Here is a 20,890-nt window from a genome sequence, read left to right as displayed (position 1 = left end):
GACGTGGTTCAGTACACCAGACTCACTTTGCATTCTTCAACTTGTATGCTCTTTTATTCGCGTCAGCAGCTTTCATGTAGAAGATGTGCACTAACCTTGCTTCAAAGACAGATCAATAAATCAACTCAGTTTTTATATTTTCACTGCAAAAATACGAACATTACATCTGAATGAATACCACAGGTAACATTAAAAACGAATCTCAGCTTCAACACAAGGATATACTCCACAAAGTTGGGGAACGTGTCTTCTTCTTGTTCCTTTTGGAACAAAACCACTTTGGACTATTTGATTTATCGACCGCGGAAAATTGAACAATGTATTTTATCGTTGTATGTTCGTAGGCTTACCGCTATTCCACCGGAGGACTTTTGAAATTCGATCGATAGTTACAGATACGTGACAAGTTTGTAAAATAAGGACACCAATGTTAGAACTAGTGTAATAAACCATGATACCAAAGTATAGATTTTTATAATTTACTAGGCTGGCATGGTTTTGTTGGAAGGACACTATATTCGCAACCTGAGGATTGAGGGTTCGAATCCTCATCCTACTAAATATGCTCGCTCTTTTAGCTGTGAGGACTTTATAACGTGACGGTTATCCCCACTATTCGTTAGTAAAAGAGTAGCCCAAGAGTTGGCGGTGGGCAGTGATGACTAGCTGCCTTCTCTCTAGTCTTACACTACTAAATTAAGAACGGCTAGCTCAGATAACCGTCTAGAAATTTAGCGCGATAGTCAAAACAAACAAAGAGTTTTATAATTTACTAAAAAATTACAAACTACTTTTCAAAGTACTAGTAATATAGTTCTTGAAAAAACAACTTAGCAACCTCCCAAAGTATCAGTGGTATATATCTTGAGAACCAACTTAGCAGCCTGCTAAAGTATCAGTGGTATAATTCTCGAGAACCAACTAAGCAGTCTGCCAAGGCATTAGTGATATACTTTGGCAGAACCAACTAAGCAGTCTTCCAAAGTATTAGTGATATACTTCTTGAAAATCTACTTAGCAGTCTGTCAAAGTATCAGTGGTATAATTCTTGAGAACCAACAAAGCAGCCCGCCAAGGCATTAGTGATATACTTCTTGGAAAACCACCTTAGCAGACTGTCAAAGTATTAGTGATATAATTCTTGAAAACCCAACTTAGCTTGCCATAGTCTTAGTAATATACTTCTTAAAAAACCAACTTAGCGACTTAGTAATATACTTATTGAAATAATCCAGCTCAGCAGCCTGCCACTTTAATAAGGAAACACGTTATGCTAATATAACAGTAAATAGGCTAACAACGATTCATAAGTGAGATGAAATCGTTCACTTTTAGTAGAAAATATTAAATATCATAAATAAAGCATTAACCTGTTGAAACACGACAGACCAGTTAAGTTATATCACTTTATTACGGTTATGCAAATATTTTTATAACATTTTAAACTTATAAATCGATCTTTCCACAAGCTTCTAAACTTGCCCGTTTTCGTGGTGCGCACAGGCGTGCGCGAACTTTGCATATTTTCCTTTTATTCCTATACAGCGGCTGGGTTTGTAAACTCTACATGTATATGACATGCACGCTTTTTTCCGTGCATCACGTGCCTAACAACCATTCAGACATTGAGCCGTTTCTTCTCCTGCATCATCTACTTTTTTCTGTAAACCATTTTCTTTAAATCCCAGATCACAGTCAGCGAGTTTGTGATACAGAAAACTACCATCCGCTACATTAACTGAAACTGTGAAGGTTTAGGTTGACACCATGGAACTGTTTACCCTTCTTGGAAAACTGTGGCAAGTACTGCTTCGGACAGTTGAATCCATTGCAATTTTTATGGTTCGAATTATTCTTCCGCCCGCTAAAAAGTTTGTGAAAGATGAAGTGGTGTTGATAACTGGTTCTGGACATGGACTTGGGCGTGAACTCGCTCTCTTATTTGCTGATCTTGGAGCTACTGTTGTATTGTGGGATATACAGAAGGTATTTTGATAGTTTAAGGCGTTTATTTATGATAAGAAAGCCAAAGAGAAGTTTCAGAACTTAAAGCAAATTATTATGTTTTAAAAATGTCACACAGCGGCACTGCGGTATTTCTGTGAACTTACAACTCTAGAAACCGGGTTTCTATACTCGTGGTGGGCACAGATCAGCACAGATAGCCCATTGCGCAGCTTTGTCTTTAACTGCAAACAAACAAGTTTCAAAATGTAGCTTAAATCTTTAGTACTTGCATTTTTTTTAAATAGAGGGCCAAAAAACGTTCTAAAAGTTAAAGCAAAATATTTCCTTTTGAAACGTAACTTAATAATTTGGTACTTGTATTTTATGATAGTGGCCAAAACATTTCTAAAAGTTAAAGAAAATGTTTTTTTTTAAATTTCGCACAGAACTACACGAGGGCTATCTGCGCTAGCCGTTCCTAATTTATTAATAAAGATTATAGGGAAGGCTGCTAGTCATCACCACCCACTGCCGACTCTTGGGCTACTTCTTTTACCAACGTACAGTGGGATTGACCGTCAATTTATAACGTCCCCACAACTGTAAGAGAGAATACGTTATGTGTGACGGGGATTCAAACTCGCGACCCTGAGATTCCGAGTCGAGCGCCCCTAAACACCGGGCCATCCCGGGCCATTACTTTTAAGACGTAACAACTTAGTACTTGTACTTTAGTGTGTGTGGGGGACTACAGATTAAAGTCTCCAGATCTCGTAAGTTACAGATAATATTTCATTATTTCCACTTGCAGATGCGGATCGAATCATCGTTTCTGAATCTGCTGTAATTTAAATTACGTAGGTAATTTATGTAATGTATATTCTGTATCATATATATATATATAATATCCCGGTGAGGCAGGGGTAAGTTCAAGATTTTATAGCGCTAAAATCCGAGGTTTTATTACCCACTGTGGACACACCAGATAGTCTGACGTGGCTCTGTCCTGTATTTCATGTAAATCTACGTATCTGCTCGGTATTGAACTGTCTACATTTCCAGATATTAAGCTTATTTTCCGACGAACAACAGTAGATTTTCCAAATCATTAGAGTAACGAAATAAAGAAACTTGATAGGTATAAACTATCAAACCTTTCACTTGGTTGAATGCAAATAATGAAGTTGTGGATTTCTGAAGAAACGTTTGGTTAAAAGGAATTAAAACGGTTGACCTTCACTTATTTTAGTAGACTTGTTTAAATCTAAGTAGTTAATTTACTTTATACTTTCATTTCTAGTCAATATTTCGATATATTTTTCATGTTTAGTGAGTTTTATTTTTATTTTTTCATGTTTAGTCAGTTTAATTTTTATTTTTTTCATGTTTAGTCAGTTTTAATTTTTATTTTATTCATGTTTAATCACTAATTTTAGATTTTTTAGGTTTACTCGGTTACTTTAGAAGATATATTAGGTTTAATCAGTTTTGAAATACACCATACTTCCATAAGCAGCCTAGGCCTGGCATGGCCAAGCGCGTAAGGCGTGCGACTCGTAATCCGAGGGTCGCGGGTTCGCGCCCGAGTCGCGCTAAACATGCTCGCCCTCCCAGCCGTGGGGGCGTATAATGTGACGGTCAATCTCACTATTCGTTGGTAAAAGAGTAGCCCAAGAGTTGGCGGTTGTGGTGATGACTAGCTGCCTTCCCTCTAGTCTTCCACTGCTAAATTAGGGACGGCTGGCACAGATAGCCCTCGAGTAGCTTTGTGCGAAATTTCAAAAACAAACAAAACAAACCGTAAGCAGCCACGGATAGACTGAAGCAGAAACAACTAGTAATGTTACACAGTTAAAGAAATATGTTTCTTGTTAATGGTGGCTTGTTTCTCACTGCATTTCATCTTAGATTACTTGAGAAGAAACTTGACTCATAGAAAGCTTTCTTTCTACTGCACTGCTTTAATACAGTATTATGACTACAAGTGAAACTAAATATTTAAAACATCTTTAGCAGTAACCCTCATATTTTCCTCTTTTCCTTTACACGTAGTGTCATTTTATGTGTTTGTCCGTCATAACACCGAGTACAAGAAATTGACCAAACATTGAGTAGAATGTGACTGTGTGTGGAACATTAGAATGCAGACAAAGATAATAGTGTTAAACTGGGAACCGACTTCTTATATCGCTACACTATCTGTACTACGGTTCGGAGTATTCATAGTTGTCATCCCGTTGACGAAAAAAAAAAAGGAGACGCTAGTCACTGCGGGTGCGCTATAAGGGTGACATGTATAAGTAATAAAAGTTATGTATGTTTCTTTCGTTAAGGACTTTTAGCTAAATAATAACTTATCATTAGCCTCGTGTCTTTCATGTGAAACTATTCAAAATTACACAGTCGGGGTCGACAAATCTCGTTCCGTTATTCACTTGGCATTGATTGAATAAATTATACGGAGATTGCCTTACGCTGGTGTCAAAGTCTCCTAGTAAACCAGTAAAAGATTTAACTTTTCAAATGTCGTATACTTTATTATAACTGTATTCTTCTTGTTCTACTGCTAATACAGACTTTGTGTGTTATTCCACTTTGTGGAATTTAATAGCAAACGACTGATTGGTATTAATTTTGTGGCTTTCATTGATACTATGAAACAAAGTGACTGTGTTTTACTGGTGGTTCAATTATCATAATTACTACATGCTTTAGATTTTTTTATTTATTCATTTACGAAAACCAGTGTTGTCAATTTATTTTACAGAATTTACTTCTACATAAAACAACTTATATTAAATGTTTCGACGGAAACGAATCTAATTTGGTTAAAATTTCAGAAGTCTATTAATTACCTCGTATGGATAGATTAAATGATAGTTTTAAACAATATCAGATCCCCGCGATGCTTTTGATAATTTAAAAACAATTGATATAAACTCGTTAAAAAAAAACATATTTCTTTTCTATTTAACAAATTCTGACCCCTTTTACCTCTTCCAACTAAAAGTCTGTGTTTTCCTTTATCCACCACGCCACCTCAGTGAAAAATTCTAGAAATGCCATTTATTAACATTTCAAAGTAACGAGTTACAATTTAATGTCTGAAAATAAATTTTTCGCATTCTACAACACTATACAATGCCACGATATAGTGTATCAACTAAAAGTACATGAAGGATAACATAAAAGTTTACGCACCCTGCTGAATATTACAATTTGTAAGTACGTAAAAATTGATTTAATACAAATTTAAGAGCATAACCCGTACACGAATTGCAATTTTATGCTCTGTAGGAATATTTACATAAATACATCCGGCTGTGTGCTCCTTTGACCTACGTTAAAATTGATTCGGATAGGTGTATATGTGCATATCCGTTTTTTGAAATAACAGTAGATTCTAACCGGTTATGTTGTTTTTAAAGTTATCTCTTCCGATACAAATTAAAATAAAAACTTTATTAAGTGTTGACTACGAAACATAAATTACATGGATTACAAGCCACATTCATTTCAAGACCCACTGAATTGTCGTGATTACGTTAACGGTATAGTATCGTTGTGCATTCTGTAATTACAGTCTATTTAACAAAATAAAAAAAATGAATGTATTTGGATTACTAACATTTCAAAGTTTGCCGCTTCATATGTCGCTTTCTGTTCTAAAGTTGTCGTTTAAAGTCTGCCATAGGAAAACAGGACATATGTATGAATACCATACACAGAGGCTTACCTAGAATATTTGATGTTTTCAAACATAAAGTTATATATATATATATACTTAAAAGGAGTTCCGTGTGCTTTAGTAAACAGCGTATCAGATTGATCCCGGGTTCGAGAGGTGGTGCTACTTCATAGGAAGGATACAAAAACCTTAGGGGTCTTTAAAATAAGGAAGATGTGAGTGTACCTCAGTCCTGAGTGCTCATAAACACGAAGTATATACACTGTACATAATTTGGAGTTTTCTCCTGTGAAAATAAGAGCTGAGTGTTTCTTATTAATTCGAGTATCGAAGTCAGGATCTGAGGACTACGGGATAGAGACGTCGTATTGACATTAATCTTGAGGTTCTCTGACCTGGATGAGTAATGAACGTTTATTGTTGAATTTTCCTTGTTTGCAGTGGCGGCGCCAGGATATTTTCGTTGGGGGGGGGGGGGGCTGAGGTAAACTGTGGAGAGGCTTCCCAAAATGCTATCAATATGAAGTATGGATGGTAAATTATAATAATGTAAATACCAAGGTATATTTCAGAAAGGTGTGCTATTTCTAACTGCATTTTCAATGCAATTTTCATTGGAAACTCATACTCTGATTAATAATTCATTATTACAAATCAGAAATAATCTGTTTATGAAAATATGCGTATATGTAAAAGAGGAAGCTCACCTAAATTCCACCCAAGGTAATACATAATAATAAAGAAAATCAAGATTAACTTAGATTGAACATTTAATATACCATTAAGAGTAAAGCTACAAATCAAAAGAAATACAACATAAAGACATGGTTTACATAGCAAAAACGAATTATCCCATGTGAAGTTAATACACTCTGAGGAAAAGTAAGGTCACTATCAGGCTAACTATCTTTCATCATGTTGTGTTTATGGTCAACATTACTTCAAAACAATGTGTCTGTTCCGGTAATTGGCAGTAAATGTGTCTATAACAGTATCAATATCGAGTTGTTTTTCCTCCTGGAGTTTACTAATATGACAGCAAGGTTGCTGGTGCGGTTGTTACCACTGCTGTTTCACTATCTGTGAAACCTTTGGTTTATCAAGTAAAATCCCTGATGATCTGTTGTAACTTGAAATCAAAGCTTAGGATAGAATGGCATTACACAGGGAGCAGCAATACAGCGCATGAGTTTCAGTGCATTCAGTACGTTGCTATGGGACGCATGACACATACTTCCGTCTTAATGAAGACGTTGTGTTCTACAGATCTATGTCTCTTTGATGTTAATTATTAAGCAACATCGACGATTGTGTTTTTCATATTTTATGAATATATGTAGGTAACAATATTGGGGGGTTCGGGGCTTGGCTCATTTGGGGGGTCAAGCCCTCCTGGCGCCGCCACTGCTTGTTTGGCACGATAATAAAGTTAATAAACTCATGTTAGTTTATTTATTATTTCCGTTTTCTACTTTATTTCGTTTTATCGAACAATTCCCTAGGGCTCGTGCGAGCGTGTTGCTGAAGAGATAGAAGCTAACGGCGGTAGAGCCTTCGCCTACCAATGTGACGTTTCAGATTTTCTCGCGGTGAAAGAAAAAGCCAAGTTAGTCCGGAAAGAAGTCGGGGATGTCACTATCCTTATTAACAACGCTGGTATTGGCTACGTTCAACCAATGCTAAGTCTCGTATCTCAGCAAGTCAAGCGGACGTTTGAAGTCAATGTTTTTGCTCACTTTTGGGTAGGTCAAGTTACATTTTCTAAAGTCTTAAAACTCTGAATAAACTTCATAATATCAATATTAAGTTCTCAAAAGACAAAGTTTACAAGAAGACCGAAGCGTTAACATTGACTAGTAATCTCTTAGTCTTTGGTGTTGATAAGAGTCAAAGTGTAAGCTAAAGTTCTCGGTGTCTTTTATGCCCTGATAAGTCTTAGGCGTATTTGTACGTCACTCTCAGTCCCTGCTAATGGATCTACATCTTCTAGAAGAGGTAAGAGTAAAGCAGGCAGAAGTAATATAGATTACGACAGCCCTAACGCATTTTAAATGGATTATTACAGCTTAAGCCTAACCACCAGGTTAGGTTTAGCTATAAGCCTAACCATCAGGTTAAGCTTACCTTTAAGCCTAACCACCAGGTTAAGCCTGTCACCGCGAATGCACAATGTATAGTATTCGTTCCCATATTTGTCATCATTATGACCGACCTCCAATTACAAATAACGTATTTAAAAGTTGCACTTAAAATACCCATAAATATTTCGCATGGTAAAATCCATTCTTTCTTACCTTTTCCTTTCGTTTTTTTGCAAAGAAGAGAGAAAGTATCTCTGAAAAAAACATTAAAAGAAGTGGCACATCAGTGAAGAGAGATTAATTATTTCTTTGAACGAAAAAAAAAAAAGAATGTATGGTGCGTTAATGGATACATTAATTGGGTTAAAAGGCAAAACACTAAATATGTTAGTAGATGCATGAGTTGGGTTATAAAACAAAATTTCGGTTTAAGCTACGAATACACCGTGCACATAAGGTATAAAATAAAACTTCCACTCTAGTCATAATGTTAGAGTGAAAATGATAAAGTAAAAATGTGATGTTTATGTTCCTGTGTCAAAGGAGCAGGTGATGATTTACACATTCCCAGTTTAAGATAGTGTATTTAAAAGAGTTCCTTCCGTCACCCCTAGCCTTAGGCGAAAAATGAGTGATCCTCTCGAAGTAGTACATTGTATGTTGTGTTTAGCTTAACTTTTATTTACCGAAACTTGTAGTTTTAGTAAAGATAAAAAATGCATTATTTTAAACAAAAATATTGTGTGTAAAAACATAAACATAAAGGGAAAAGCAAAGTATAGAATTAAATGTTGAAGTTTATTTTTTTTTAAAAAAAGGAAAATGAATGCATGCCATAAAATAGAAACAACAACAGGGGATAGTTTTAGTGAAAAACAAAACCAAACTTTTGTTGATCTTGTAAATCTTTGGCGGTTTTGTTCGCTTATTATTTCTTTTTTTTCTAGACTATACAGCAATTCTTACCCAAGATGTTGGAACGTAAGAAAGGCCATCTGGTCGCTGTATCATCAGCAGCGGGTATCACTGGTATACCTTATATGGCTGACTACACGTAAGTTGACCTCCTATTTTCCTCTTTACGGGATTATAAGCTCTATTTTTCTTTTATGTGTAAGTATGTTATAACTTTTGCTCATAGTAGTCTTCGTAATAATAAATTAAGGTCGATTATCGTAATAATGTCCTAAGTCAAGTTACATTTAGTTATTTCTCAGGAATATAGGAAGTACAAACCTTCTTCTTTAATTTCAAGGAAGTACAAATGTTCTTCCTTAATTTCAAGGAAGTGCAAATCTTCTTCCTTTAACTTCAAGGAAGTACAAATCTTTAATTTCAGGGAAGTACAAATTTTTTTGCTCAATTTCTAGGAAATACAAACCTGTACATGCGCAATACGAAGTAACTGAGATATGTAAGTCTTGTCGCCTTTAAATCTTTCAAGGTGAGTTAAGAAATGATAAAATGTAATACTAAAATCTAGATATAATAAATACTAATACTAAATACCAATACTAAGTTAAAACGTTTGATTGGTTTGAGATTTTGACTTTGACCCCTGTTCTTAAAATGTAGTACGCTGATTTCTCGTGAACAATGTTTAGATTAGTAACGAAGTGCCATCTGTTGTTGAACACTTTAACGAAATATTTATAAAATTAATTCAAATATCGATAAAGTAATGATATTTCAACTTATTTATTTCAGATATTACACCTCTCTCTAAATAAAGTCAATGCCACATTTTTTACTGAAGGAAACTTACCACCAGAGTAAATCTGTCAATGATAAAGATCAATATTCTGCCTTCTGTACAAAGTCATCTGCTGTCAGAGGTCGCTGAGAGTAATAATCAACGAAGAAAATGCTGTTAATGACCAGAGAGGAAAGAATTATTAAAATGATTTGTTAAAAGCAACAAGCACCATGGTGTGTGCTTAAGTTGACTAATGTCTTCCAAAATGATAGCACTCAACTGTCTTCAACTGTACTATGCGAAAAAAAGGCCTACAAAATATCACGTGATTCTCGATAGTCATTGTTGACTTATTGTTTTCCAATTGAGCAAAGTGTTGATGACGCTATAATGGTGTAGGTGATAATATCTTGGCATGAGAATAGTTATCGCGAGGGCGAATCGCACATAGAGTGTACCTTAACATTGCTACTGATAACGTTTACCTGTAAAAATACATTTCAACACTGAGGAACAGGAAGTATTCTGAGGCAGTAGCAATACGGGGAGGGTACTTTGGTTTCTTTAGAGGAGGGGATCACATCTTGTGTACCTGAACGTGTTTGTTGGCCAATAATGATGGATGTCAACACCGAAGATTAAAGGGGTCTTTCAAGGCAGTATAGATATGGGAAGGGTACTTTAGTTCCTTTAGAAAGAAAGAATCATGTCCAAAGTAAACCTAAACATTGTTACTGACTAATAACGATGAATTTCAGCACTGAGGAACAAATGTTTCAAAACGCTTTTGTTGCACAAAATTATTTGGAAGATATTTGCACTGACTTCAACCATTTTTGTAAACTATTGCAATTACTTGGTTTCAATCCCATTTAAAATTCTGAAATGAACTGAAACGTTGCATCTGTCGCCATATTCCTCTCCTAACAGCTATGAACCAACGATTGGACAAATAGCCTACTTTCTAAAAGAATACCTCCAAGTAGCTCGAAGAGCTTGTTAGTTTGTTTGCTGAATTTCATACAAAAGCTAGTCGAGGACCACCTGCAACAGTCGTTTCTAATTTAAAAGTGCTAGACTAAAAGGAAGGCAGCTGGTCAGCAACATCCACCACCAACTCTTAAGCTACTTTTTAAGCAATAAATAGTTGGACCGACTGTTACGTTATAACGCTCCAACGGCTGAAAGAGAAAGCATTTCCGTGATGTGATTCGAAACCCTAACCCACAGCTTTAGAGTCAAGCACCCTAAGTACCAGGTCATGCCAGACCACATCCAGAAGAGTATAGCTCAAGGTGAATCCATTTCGTTATTTCGACGAAAGACAGCGATTCACTGTATATTTTTACTCTGATGAGCTCTGTAAAACTGATGTTATTTCAAAAACAAGTAAATATTTTAACCGAGAACAATTATATATCCAGACCTACAGTAGATTTGTATACAAATAACTTTATGTCTTGTTATTTTTTTTCTATGATTAAACCTAAGTAAAATTCTGGGAAATGTGGTAAATTAACATTTTCAGCTAGATTTTCCAGATTTTTGCGCAAGAAATGTGCTGTAACAAATGTTGTGGAAATAGTTGCTTCAATAAATTTCTTATAAACGTGAGAAAACAACTGAATAATCTAGTATTGAACTACAACTAGAGTCACATATACTTTGGAATGTTAAATGCTGTTGTTTTGGAATAACTAAATGGATATTTTGATATGAGCAATAAAAGAACTTAAATAGTTTCTACTATAGAATTACGACTTCGTTTTGAAGTTTACAAATCTGTTAAATGTAGAAAATATGTCGTATCATCTCCATTCAATTAACCGTCATTTCTTATGGCAGTTTTTGAGCATTATAAATATACTTATAATAGTCGAGCTTGAAAGCTGTAATGTTTAAATCGAGACCTCAGGTTATAACGTGTTTACAAACATCATCATATCGAAGGTCACTCAGGTTAAAAGCTTCATCTTCAGGATTATAGCCTGATGAGGAAGATGAATAAAGGAGCCAGTTTAGAAGTCTTTTATTTTGGTCTTGCTGTTATTTGGTTATATTTTGGTCATCCCTGTACATTAAGCATATCCGATGGACAAAATCAATATACGAAACTAAATTTCTGAAATCCCGGAGCTGAGGACCCAGTTTAGACAGACGTTGCCAATAATGCTTGTGTTTGGGTTTGTCCCTCACAATTATTCCTTTTCAGACTGTAATTCTAAGTGTAAGCAAAGTACGTTTTTTTCAGAGCTTCCAAGCATGGCGTTCTAGGACTCATGTCATCATTGAGAGAAGAGCTTTATGCACTAGACAAGGAACACTGCATACGTCTTACGACCATCTGTCCGGTGACCTTTGATAGCGGTTTTGTTAAACGACCTTATAGCAGGTAGTCTGTTACTTCTTCTTTTCTTAACTCGTAACAAGAATACTCTAAACACTGACAAAGAGGTTTTCGTAAATCCCACTATAGTAGATAATATTATTAATATTTTTTCTAGTCGTTGATTCTAAATACTGTTTATTACAAAGCTACTCGGTGGGCTTTCAGTCTCATATAAACCTGATTTTTAATATTATAAGCCTTCTGAGTCATCGGGTGGTATAGCTACTAATATAATGGTTTCCTTAATCGTCCTTACAGTATGTTATTTGTTTACCATGTCTCTACTTTATACCTTAGCCCGAAACGCCCACCTTTATAGTTAATCGATAAGTCTAAATGTTTTTAACGTTAAAATCTCTATTTCGATACCTGTGATGGGCATGCCACAAATAGTTCATTTCTGTAGCGTTATGTTTGATAAAAAACAAACAAAAATAGTTTGTTTGTTTTAAATTTCGCGAAAAGCTACACGAGGACTATCTGCGTTATTCATCTTTAACTTAGCGGTGTAAGACTAGAGAGAGAAGACAGCTAATCATCACCACCCACCCCCATCGCCAACTCTTGGGATACTCTTTTACCAACGAATAGTAGAATTGACCGTCACGTTATAATGCCACCATGGCTTTAAGGGGCAAACAAAGTGTGATGTGACAAGGATTCGAATCCGCGACACTCAGATTAAGAATCGATCGCCCTACCCATCTGGCCATACCGGCCTCAAACAGAATTAACTCGTAATACGGGTATTCTAAACGTTGAAATCCATTAGTAGTTAACTTAGCACTACTACTTTTCTGTATGATGTATTATGTGTTTCTCTATTAACATTTCAATCTGTTGAAATCGATACATCATTTTTTCATATTTAATATTAATACCGACAAAACCAATTCATTCACGTACAAGAGTGTGCTTGCACACTGATATTTTTATTTGTGTTTACCGCTTAGTTATTATTAAACATTAGTACTAAATTACGGGGTTACTCGTGATGGCTTTCAAAATACTGTTAATAAATCGATAGCACAGATAACAAGCTAATCGTGAAACTTCGTGTTTAACAATAAACAAACAAGAACATATGAATGTTATGTACGTGTTGATTAAACGAGTCATTATGCTTTAATTAACTTCATTCTTTGTTGGATGTACTTTCTATACTTTAATTTGAGGTAAATGAATGCTATCTGATTTTAAAATATGCATTTTTACTCATTGGATTTATACGGAATCATTTGCCGTAGCTTGAAATGTACGTGTATGAGTCGCCATCTATCGGCAGAAGCTTTCGAAAACACCCATTTTTGTTGTGTTTTTTTTTTGTACAAGGTTTCCTACTATATTGCCTGTTCTAACCGTAAAAGAAGTGGCTCAAGGTGCATTAGATGGAATATTGCGAGAAAAAAGCATTGTAACATTACCAAGCTGGATTGGATATTTCTTTAATTGGTTCAGGTAAGTTATAAAAGTTATATTTCACGGTTTCTTTATATCTTTAAATTTGTACACGTGTAAGTAGACATAAAGTGAGTATTCGAGAAAGGAAATCCGATTAAATGAGACGTGAAATTAAAAAATTACAAGGAACATGAAGAATTTATATCTAATTCATCTTATGCTAAAACAGTCACACAAGAACAGTAAGTGTTGGGTATTTTCAGATTGAATGAAATCGTATACAACATGTAACCTAAAGGCATTCCGAATTCAAAACTGTTAACCAGTCAGTAGAACCCACCACCTACAGTGCTACTCATAACCGAATAACGAGATTGACTGTCACAGCTATAACGCTTTCACAGCTAGAAGTAAAGAGTATATCGCATAAAGAGTATATTCGGCAGTATATCGGATCTCGAAACTTTTACCTTCTGGTATATAATACGAAACGCTAACCACTAGGCCGTGGCTATCTTCAACAAGCAAATTCGTTAGAAAGAACCATTTATATATCTGAAAAGAAATTCTTACATAGAAAATTCACATTAAAATAACCAATTTTAATGTGAATCTTCTATATAATAAGAAACATTTTCGACATTAATTTGTTTGTTTTTAGCACAAAGCTACGCAAGAGGGCATCTGCGCTCTGTCCACCACGTGATTTGATCTTCGGACCTGTAGGGTTACTGCTGAACCACTGAGGGATTTACACGGCATCACGTGGCGTTTATACCTTTAGATATCTATAGTTTGCCTAGGGTGTAATAAACTTTTAAAATTTGAGACTCATTTTTTTCTTTTTTTTTAAATTTCATTTACGTTTTGTGGAATATTGACTAGTTTGGATTTCAATTGTTACCGAGATAAAAAAATTCAAATCGATTTATTTTGTTTCTTTTTCCTAGGATATTTCCAGAGAGCGTGTTCTTGGCTTTTCAAAGATTTGTGAAACACCATCCCTTGCCATTGATGAAAACATAATTACCATACAAATTCGACTTACTGTTTCAATTGACTACATTTCTCCGTGAAGTTAGTTCAACATTTCTATCAGCAAAAACGTGTCCACTAACGTCTTCAGTGCAATACCAAAAGCTAAAAAAAAAAACACCTTTACTTTATTCTCTGTATTCATTCGATACTATCCAGTTAAACGAGATTACAATTGAATATAGTTCTTCGATAACTTACGGTTTTTTATTTTTCAAACAATAACTCTACATTGTGTTGGTTTGGACAAACAATAAATATATACAGTTGTCGTATAATCGTAAATAAAACCGTTTTAAAAATAAACAAATTATAAACTTGATTTTCCTTCACGAAATGATTTTTAATTTGATTTTCTGCTGTTCTTGTTTTTCTGAAATACTTTTAGTATTGTTTTAGTTATTTTCTATTACTTTTCACTAACTGTAGCTCCCGACTTGCGATCTAGAGAACAATATATTGAAATATTACAATGACCTACTCCGTTGTACTTTCAAACTTTTATTAATTTTACACAACGTTTTAAAACATACATCTGACTATATTAATATCTAACTATAATTAAAACAATAAGTCCTACTTACATCCAGTATGTTGTGAGGTCTTATATTTATACATTTTGAAAATAATAAACGTATTATAAACTAAAATATTACTGTACACTCCATTACTTCAAGAAATCTGCTTTTATTCTTTCGAATGGCTCATGTCCAATATTACTGTTTGTTGTTGTTTTTGTTTTGTTTTTTGCACTAGCTGTCCCTAATTTAGAAGTGTAAGACTAGAGGGACGGTAGCTAGTCATCACCACCCACCGACAACTCCTGGGCTACATTTTTACCAATGAATACTGGGGTTAACCGTAACATTATAACGCCCCTATGGCTGAAAGGACGAGTATGTTTGATGTGACGGGAATTCGAACTTCAGACTCTCATATTACGAGTTGAGCGCCCTAACCACCTAGCCATGCCGAGCCACAGGGTTACTGAAGAGAAATGAAACTCCTCGAAACCTGTATAACTCATCTACAAGTGGTAAATCGAATTATATATATATAGCTTGAGTTTCGCGTTTATTTTCTTAGTACGTTAAACAGCTAACCTGACTGAATAACTCTGAAGAATAAATTACTAGCATTGAACTTGCATACACTTATATAAGATTACATACCATATTATATACGTTTTGAATAACCGATCAAATAATTCTGGCTTTGTCACTCGCATAAAATGAAGCAGTTTATTTTTTATTAACCCCAATAAAATTAAAAATGCATTTAATATCCGCTTGTAATGAATCAGTACGTTTTTTACTTTTCGAATTTGTATCAGACGATTTTCATTGATTTAAGGAAGCGTCACCTAACTGTTAATATAGTATTTATCACAGTTCAATTAATCGCTGATTTAATAAAGATAATGTATTACAAGTCAAACTGATTTAGCTTAAGATTCACGGTCATCGAAAAAAATAACTTTTTTCTTTTATATACTCACATTCATATATTATAAATTTCATTATAATTATTTAAGTTCAAATGTATCGCATTTTCACACAAAAAATTCGCAAATTCTGACATTGGGTTTATCATTGAAATAAACGAAAAACGCGTGTCAGTATCATAAACCCCAATCCTATTCTGTCCTTGCGCTACCATCTGTCGGTTTGAAAACGGACTACACACTGGTTTCAAACTGAGTACATCGAGAGACTTCGACAGTCAAGGTTTCCTTAGGCAAACTGGTATCTTCGTCGTCGTGAAACTGAATGGAATCTGATTTGTACCACACAATTACGTCCACTACGAATGCTCCTAACATTATGGCTGCTGTTATTCCGTGGAAGTACATCCGAAACTTTGCCGGATCGTAGATTCGACATGCTCCCCTTTCTCCACATTCGTTTTCTTCCCAAAATAAGCACGCGGAGTCGACAACAGCACCATAGATGATTGGACAAGGGACATTACCTATTGAAACAAATAAATTAGTCCCATTATAAAACATTTAAAATACAGAAAAAACATTTTAAATACGTTGAGGAAATACTAAGTCGTAATACAAAAACTAGAAATTTTCTCGCCCAATAATATATTTGTGTTAAAAACGTAAAAAAGAAAATTATTTTCACATAACTATTGTTATATATTGTGAAATGCATAATTACTATATTGATATATGTTTAGTCGTGTAAAATAAACTTCAACTACAAAACAACTGAAAATTATAGCGACAATGCATGAGTTAGAGCATGACGAAAGCTACGAATATCGTCTGAGCACTAGGTGGTGTTCAGTTCTATTGATTTCCCATGAAGAACACGTGCACCAAATCCTTATTAGTGACCGTAACACTACACACCAAATAACAAAGGACTTGTCTATATTCACAATACTAAAGTACCAAAACACACAAATAACAAAGGTTTTGTTTATATTCACATATTTTCACGATACTAAAGTACCAATACACACCAAATAACAAAGGTTTTATTTACATTCATTACACTAAAATAAAAGCACACACAGAAGAGCAAAGATTAGTCTTAACAAGGATTTGTCTATATTCATAGCACTAAAATAAAAGCACACATCAAACATAAGAGGACTAATCATACGTTAAGGAGTTGTCTACGTTTACAATATTAAAATAGCAAAACACAAGAGGCAGCACAGCTATAGACCTATAGCAAATGTTCGTCTAGGAGCTTAATACTGAAATAAAAGGTACTCACCAAAGAGACCAATAGCAAAGTATATTAGTCCTAAGGCAAGGGCTTTGTCTTGCGGTTCCACACATCTGAAAGATATAGCTTTAATTTTCAAAAATCTACTAGCAGAGAAATTAACTATTTGATTTTCCATTCGAATTCATCACGAAGTTCGTCGTTCAGTTAAACATTAAAACTAAATTTTCTTTCTATGGTCCAGTCATTTAAATCACGAAGAGCCCCATTTTGTACAAAATAAAGATTGCATTTTTTTTTCTATCCAGCCGAATCAATCACGAATTACGTCACTTAGTAGTTTGTTTTAAATTTTCGCGCAAAGCTACTTGAGGGCTATCTGCGCTACCCGTCCCTAATTTAGCAGTGTAAGACTAGAGGGAAATCAGCTAGTCATCACCACCCACCGCCAAGTTTTCGGCTACTCTTTTACCAACAAATAGTGGGATTGACTGAAACATTATAACGTCCCCACGGCTGAAAGGGCAAGCATGTTTGGTGTGACGGGGACTCAAACCCGTGATCCACAAATTATGGGTCAGGTGCCCTAACCACCTGGCCATGCCGGGGCTCTTAGTAGTTTATTTAGAGAAGTGAAGGCCAGTTAGTTTCTACACTGAGTCACTTCAGAGTAAATCCATAAGATCAAAAGTCAGGCCTAAGTTTGTTGGAAATCACATCATTCTCCCCATCACCGCCACAACCCCTACCAAATACAGTTTTGTTTATTCTTGAGTGTTGTAATGATTTAAAATATTGTTTTATGGACTACGTAATAATAACACGGGATACAAATCAGGCTTTCGAAGGCCTAATGTGACCTGCGGCCCGAATATAGAAATCACGCTCATTTAGACAAAGGCACAGTTTCGAACTGATCAAATAAACGGATTGGAGCTAGTAAATAATAATCACCTCTCTCTCTTGGTTTACTTTTGTTCGACCGATTGCGAATAATAAGATGTATTAACTATTACAGGGCACGTGAGGCCTAGAAATGCAGAGTGATGTTTCGAGACGATAAGAGTCAATCCGTAAATCCTCAGGTTGACTATCCGGGCATAATAACAACGAGGCCATGCTCGACAGTCATTTAGTTACATAAAAAAAGTAAAACTGACGATTGTTTTTACAGCTTTGTTGTTTTTATTACCATCTATATTTGTCATTGTTTTATTTAGTAGAGTAGTAACGTGGACGCCTCTTTCTTCCTTCTAGTCTAGACTCGATAAAAGTGGACATGAAGTTTTTTCTACAGTCACTATATAAGTACTGTGGACTTCACCATTAGGTCGAAAAATGAATCAGACGTTTCATACCACAGTCAGTAATGAATGCAAGTTAAAATTATAACCATTATTCTTACAGTTTTAATAGTTTTCATTATTTGACAAACTGGTATTTAATGTAGAATGGTGTACGGTATAACAGCGTTGGAATTTTCTGTGACAAAATGTGTCAAAACTATAAGTGAAAACACAGACGTTCTAGTGTAGAACTTGTGTGAAGTCTACACCCAAAAATGTGTTGTTGTTGTTTTAAGTTTACAATGTTTCGGTTTCGACGTGAAATGAGATCGCCTTCCGTTTACCATTTAAGTAATGGATGTTTTATTATTATTATTATTCCTGTCCCGGTCCGTGGAACTCCCATATTCTATTAACAGCGTAACCAAGAAACCAGAAGTTATCAAAAACTTAACGACAAATAAATTACACACGTCGTATTAAATAACCTGGATTTTAAAACAGTAAAGGTACTTATTGATATGTTTGATAAAGGCTTGGATAATTATTTAAACCTATGAGAAGGATAACCGGATCAAGATGGTAAGTCTCACCTGAGCGTTAACAGCATGGAACCGACTTCCGACGTGGAGTGAATAAGAACAAATATGGAGAATATAACAACGTACCACACCAGCCTGTCGCACTCCAGAGGGCAGTAACCGTTTGTGGCCGTGGCGTTCTTGCCTAAACACTGGCAATTACTGAACGTGTACTAGAAAGAAAAAAACAAAACCTTTTTTTCTTCACATTCAAACCACGAAAATAACTACAATTGTTATTTATCTTGTCGGGTTTAAAATCTTACCTTAATAATTAACCTGTTCGTCCATCTAGTAACATGAAATAATAAAATAAAGTACTTTCATCAGTCATCAAGCCGGACGTAACTTTGTAATATTCAACATTCCAAATGAAGTCATTATGTTAAGTTTGGATTTGCTAACACTAAAGATGACGTCTTTATGTTATGTTTGGACTTATTATACTAACACATGGTACTGACATTACTTCCTAAACCTATAAATCCCTATTTTGACTCCATGTCTAAAAGCTGTAATACACAGAAGAGTCAAAATAGGTATTTGTAAATTGAAGAAATAATGTTGACAGTACGTTTCAAACCTTGGGTTTATTTACTTACTATTTTTCCAATTTCGTTTTCAGTTTAAGCTACCTATATTGTTTCCGTAATTTTGTGAAGATTTCTATTCCCCGTTTTATAAATTAGCAATTTTTAATACCACTAAATGGAAGAAGAAATCCGATAATTTTCTGAAGTGTCCTAATAATCTGACCGAAATTCTCCATTAAGAACCGTTTATCATAACTTCGTATTACGAAAACTTATATAAAGATTCAATATAATGATTATCAACCAGCCATCCAGAAACTTATAAAATATATCAATACAATGATTATCAGTCAACCATCCAAAAACTTATATAAATATTCAATATAATGATTATCAACCAGCCATCCAGAAACTTATAAAATGATTCAATATAATGATTATCAACCAGCCATCCAGAAGCTTATAAAATTATTCAATATAATTATTATCAGTCAACCATCCAGAAACTTATAAAATGATTCAATATAATGATTATCAACCAGCCATCCAGAAACTTATAAAATGATTCAATATAATTATTATCAGTCAACCATCCAGAAACTTACAAAATGATTCAATATAATTATTATCAGTCAACCATTCAGAAACTTACAAAATGATTCAATATAATGATTATCAACCAGCCATCCAGAAACTTACAAAATGATTCAATATAATTATTATCAGTCAACCATCCAGAAACTTATATAAAGATTCAATATAATGATTATTAGCCAACTATCCAGAAAGTTATATAAAGATTCAATATAATGATTATCAACAACCATCCAGAAACTTATAAAATGATTCAATATAATTATTATCAGTCAACCATCCAGAAACTTATAAAATGATTCAATATAATGATTATCAGTCAACCATCCAGAAACTTACAAAATGATTCAATATAATGATTATCAACCAGCCATCCAGAAACTTATAAAATTATTCAATATAATTATTATCAGTCAACCATCCAGAAACTTATAAAATGATTCAATATAATGATTATCAACCAGCCATCCAGAAACTTATAAAATTATTCAATATAATTATTATCAGTCAACCATCCAGAAACTTACAAAATGATTCAATATAATGATTATCAACCAGCCATCCAGAAACTTATAAAATTATTCAATATAATTATTATCAGTCAACCATCCAGAAACTCATAAAATGATTCAATATAATGATTATCAACCAGCCATCCAGAAACTTATAAAATTATTCAATATAATTATTATCAGTCAACCATCCAGAAACTTATAAAATGATTCAATATAATGATTATCAACCAGCCATCCAGAAACTTATAAAATGATTCAATATAATTATTATCAGTCAACCATCCAGAAACTTTTAAAATTATTCAATATAATAATTATCAACAACCATCCAGAAACTTTTAAAATGATTTAATATAATGATTATTAGCCAACAATCCAGAAATTTATAAAAGGCTTCAATATAATGATTATTAGCCAACTATCCAGAAAGTTATATAAAGATTCAATATAATGATTA

General features: G+C 34.3%; 2 protein-coding genes across 12 annotated transcripts in view; one reads left to right on the top strand and one right to left on the bottom strand.

Moving 5' to 3' along the window:
• The first annotated feature begins 1,530 nt into the window (after positions 1-1,530).
• LOC143236025 (17-beta-hydroxysteroid dehydrogenase 13-like) lies at positions 1,531-14,437 on the top strand. The gene is made up of 6 exons (XM_076474246.1): positions 1,531-1,986; positions 7,138-7,377; positions 8,664-8,770; positions 11,664-11,804; positions 13,134-13,259; positions 14,153-14,437. The coding sequence occupies exons 1-6, from the start codon at positions 1,768-1,770 to the stop codon at positions 14,226-14,228; spliced, it is 909 nt and encodes a 302-aa protein (XP_076330361.1). The 5' UTR covers positions 1,531-1,767; the 3' UTR covers positions 14,229-14,437.
• The window catches only part of LOC143236023 (solute carrier organic anion transporter family member 74D-like), a 94,265-nt gene continuing 87,792 nt past the window's right edge, over positions 14,418-20,890 (bottom strand). For all 11 annotated transcript variants that reach the window (XM_076474234.1, XM_076474243.1, XM_076474235.1 and 8 more), the window contains 3 exons: positions 18,804-18,964; positions 16,973-17,037; positions 14,418-16,208 (listed from right to left, as the gene is read on the bottom strand). In XM_076474234.1, the coding sequence (XP_076330349.1) occupies positions 15,916-16,208; positions 16,973-17,037; positions 18,804-18,964 (519 nt within the window). In that variant the 3' untranslated portion in view covers positions 14,418-15,915. The remainder of the gene's footprint in view (positions 16,209-16,972; positions 17,038-18,803; positions 18,965-20,890) is intronic.

The sequence above is a fragment of the Tachypleus tridentatus genome, chromosome 13, assembly GCF_004210375.1.
Source record: "Tachypleus tridentatus isolate NWPU-2018 chromosome 13, ASM421037v1, whole genome shotgun sequence".
NCBI lineage: Eukaryota > Metazoa > Arthropoda > Merostomata > Xiphosura > Limulidae > Tachypleus > Tachypleus tridentatus.
The sequence above is the reverse complement of the archived record's forward strand: the minus strand, read 5'-3'. Positions and strand labels throughout refer to the sequence as shown.

What these genes read in the sequence shown, in the direction of transcription:
- LOC143236025 (XM_076474246.1), top strand. Translation starts at nt 1,768, where the DNA reads ATGGAACTGTTTACCCTTCTTGGAAAACTGTGGCAAGTACTGCTTCGG. An exon ending in TATTGTGGGATATACAGAAG is followed by an intron (nt 1,987 to 7,137) that starts GTATTTTGATAG and finishes ACAATTCCCTAG; the next exon opens with GGCTCGTGCGAGCGTGTTGC. An exon ending in CCTTATATGGCTGACTACAC is followed by an intron (nt 8,771 to 11,663) that starts GTAAGTTGACCT and finishes CGTTTTTTTCAG; the next exon opens with AGCTTCCAAGCATGGCGTTC.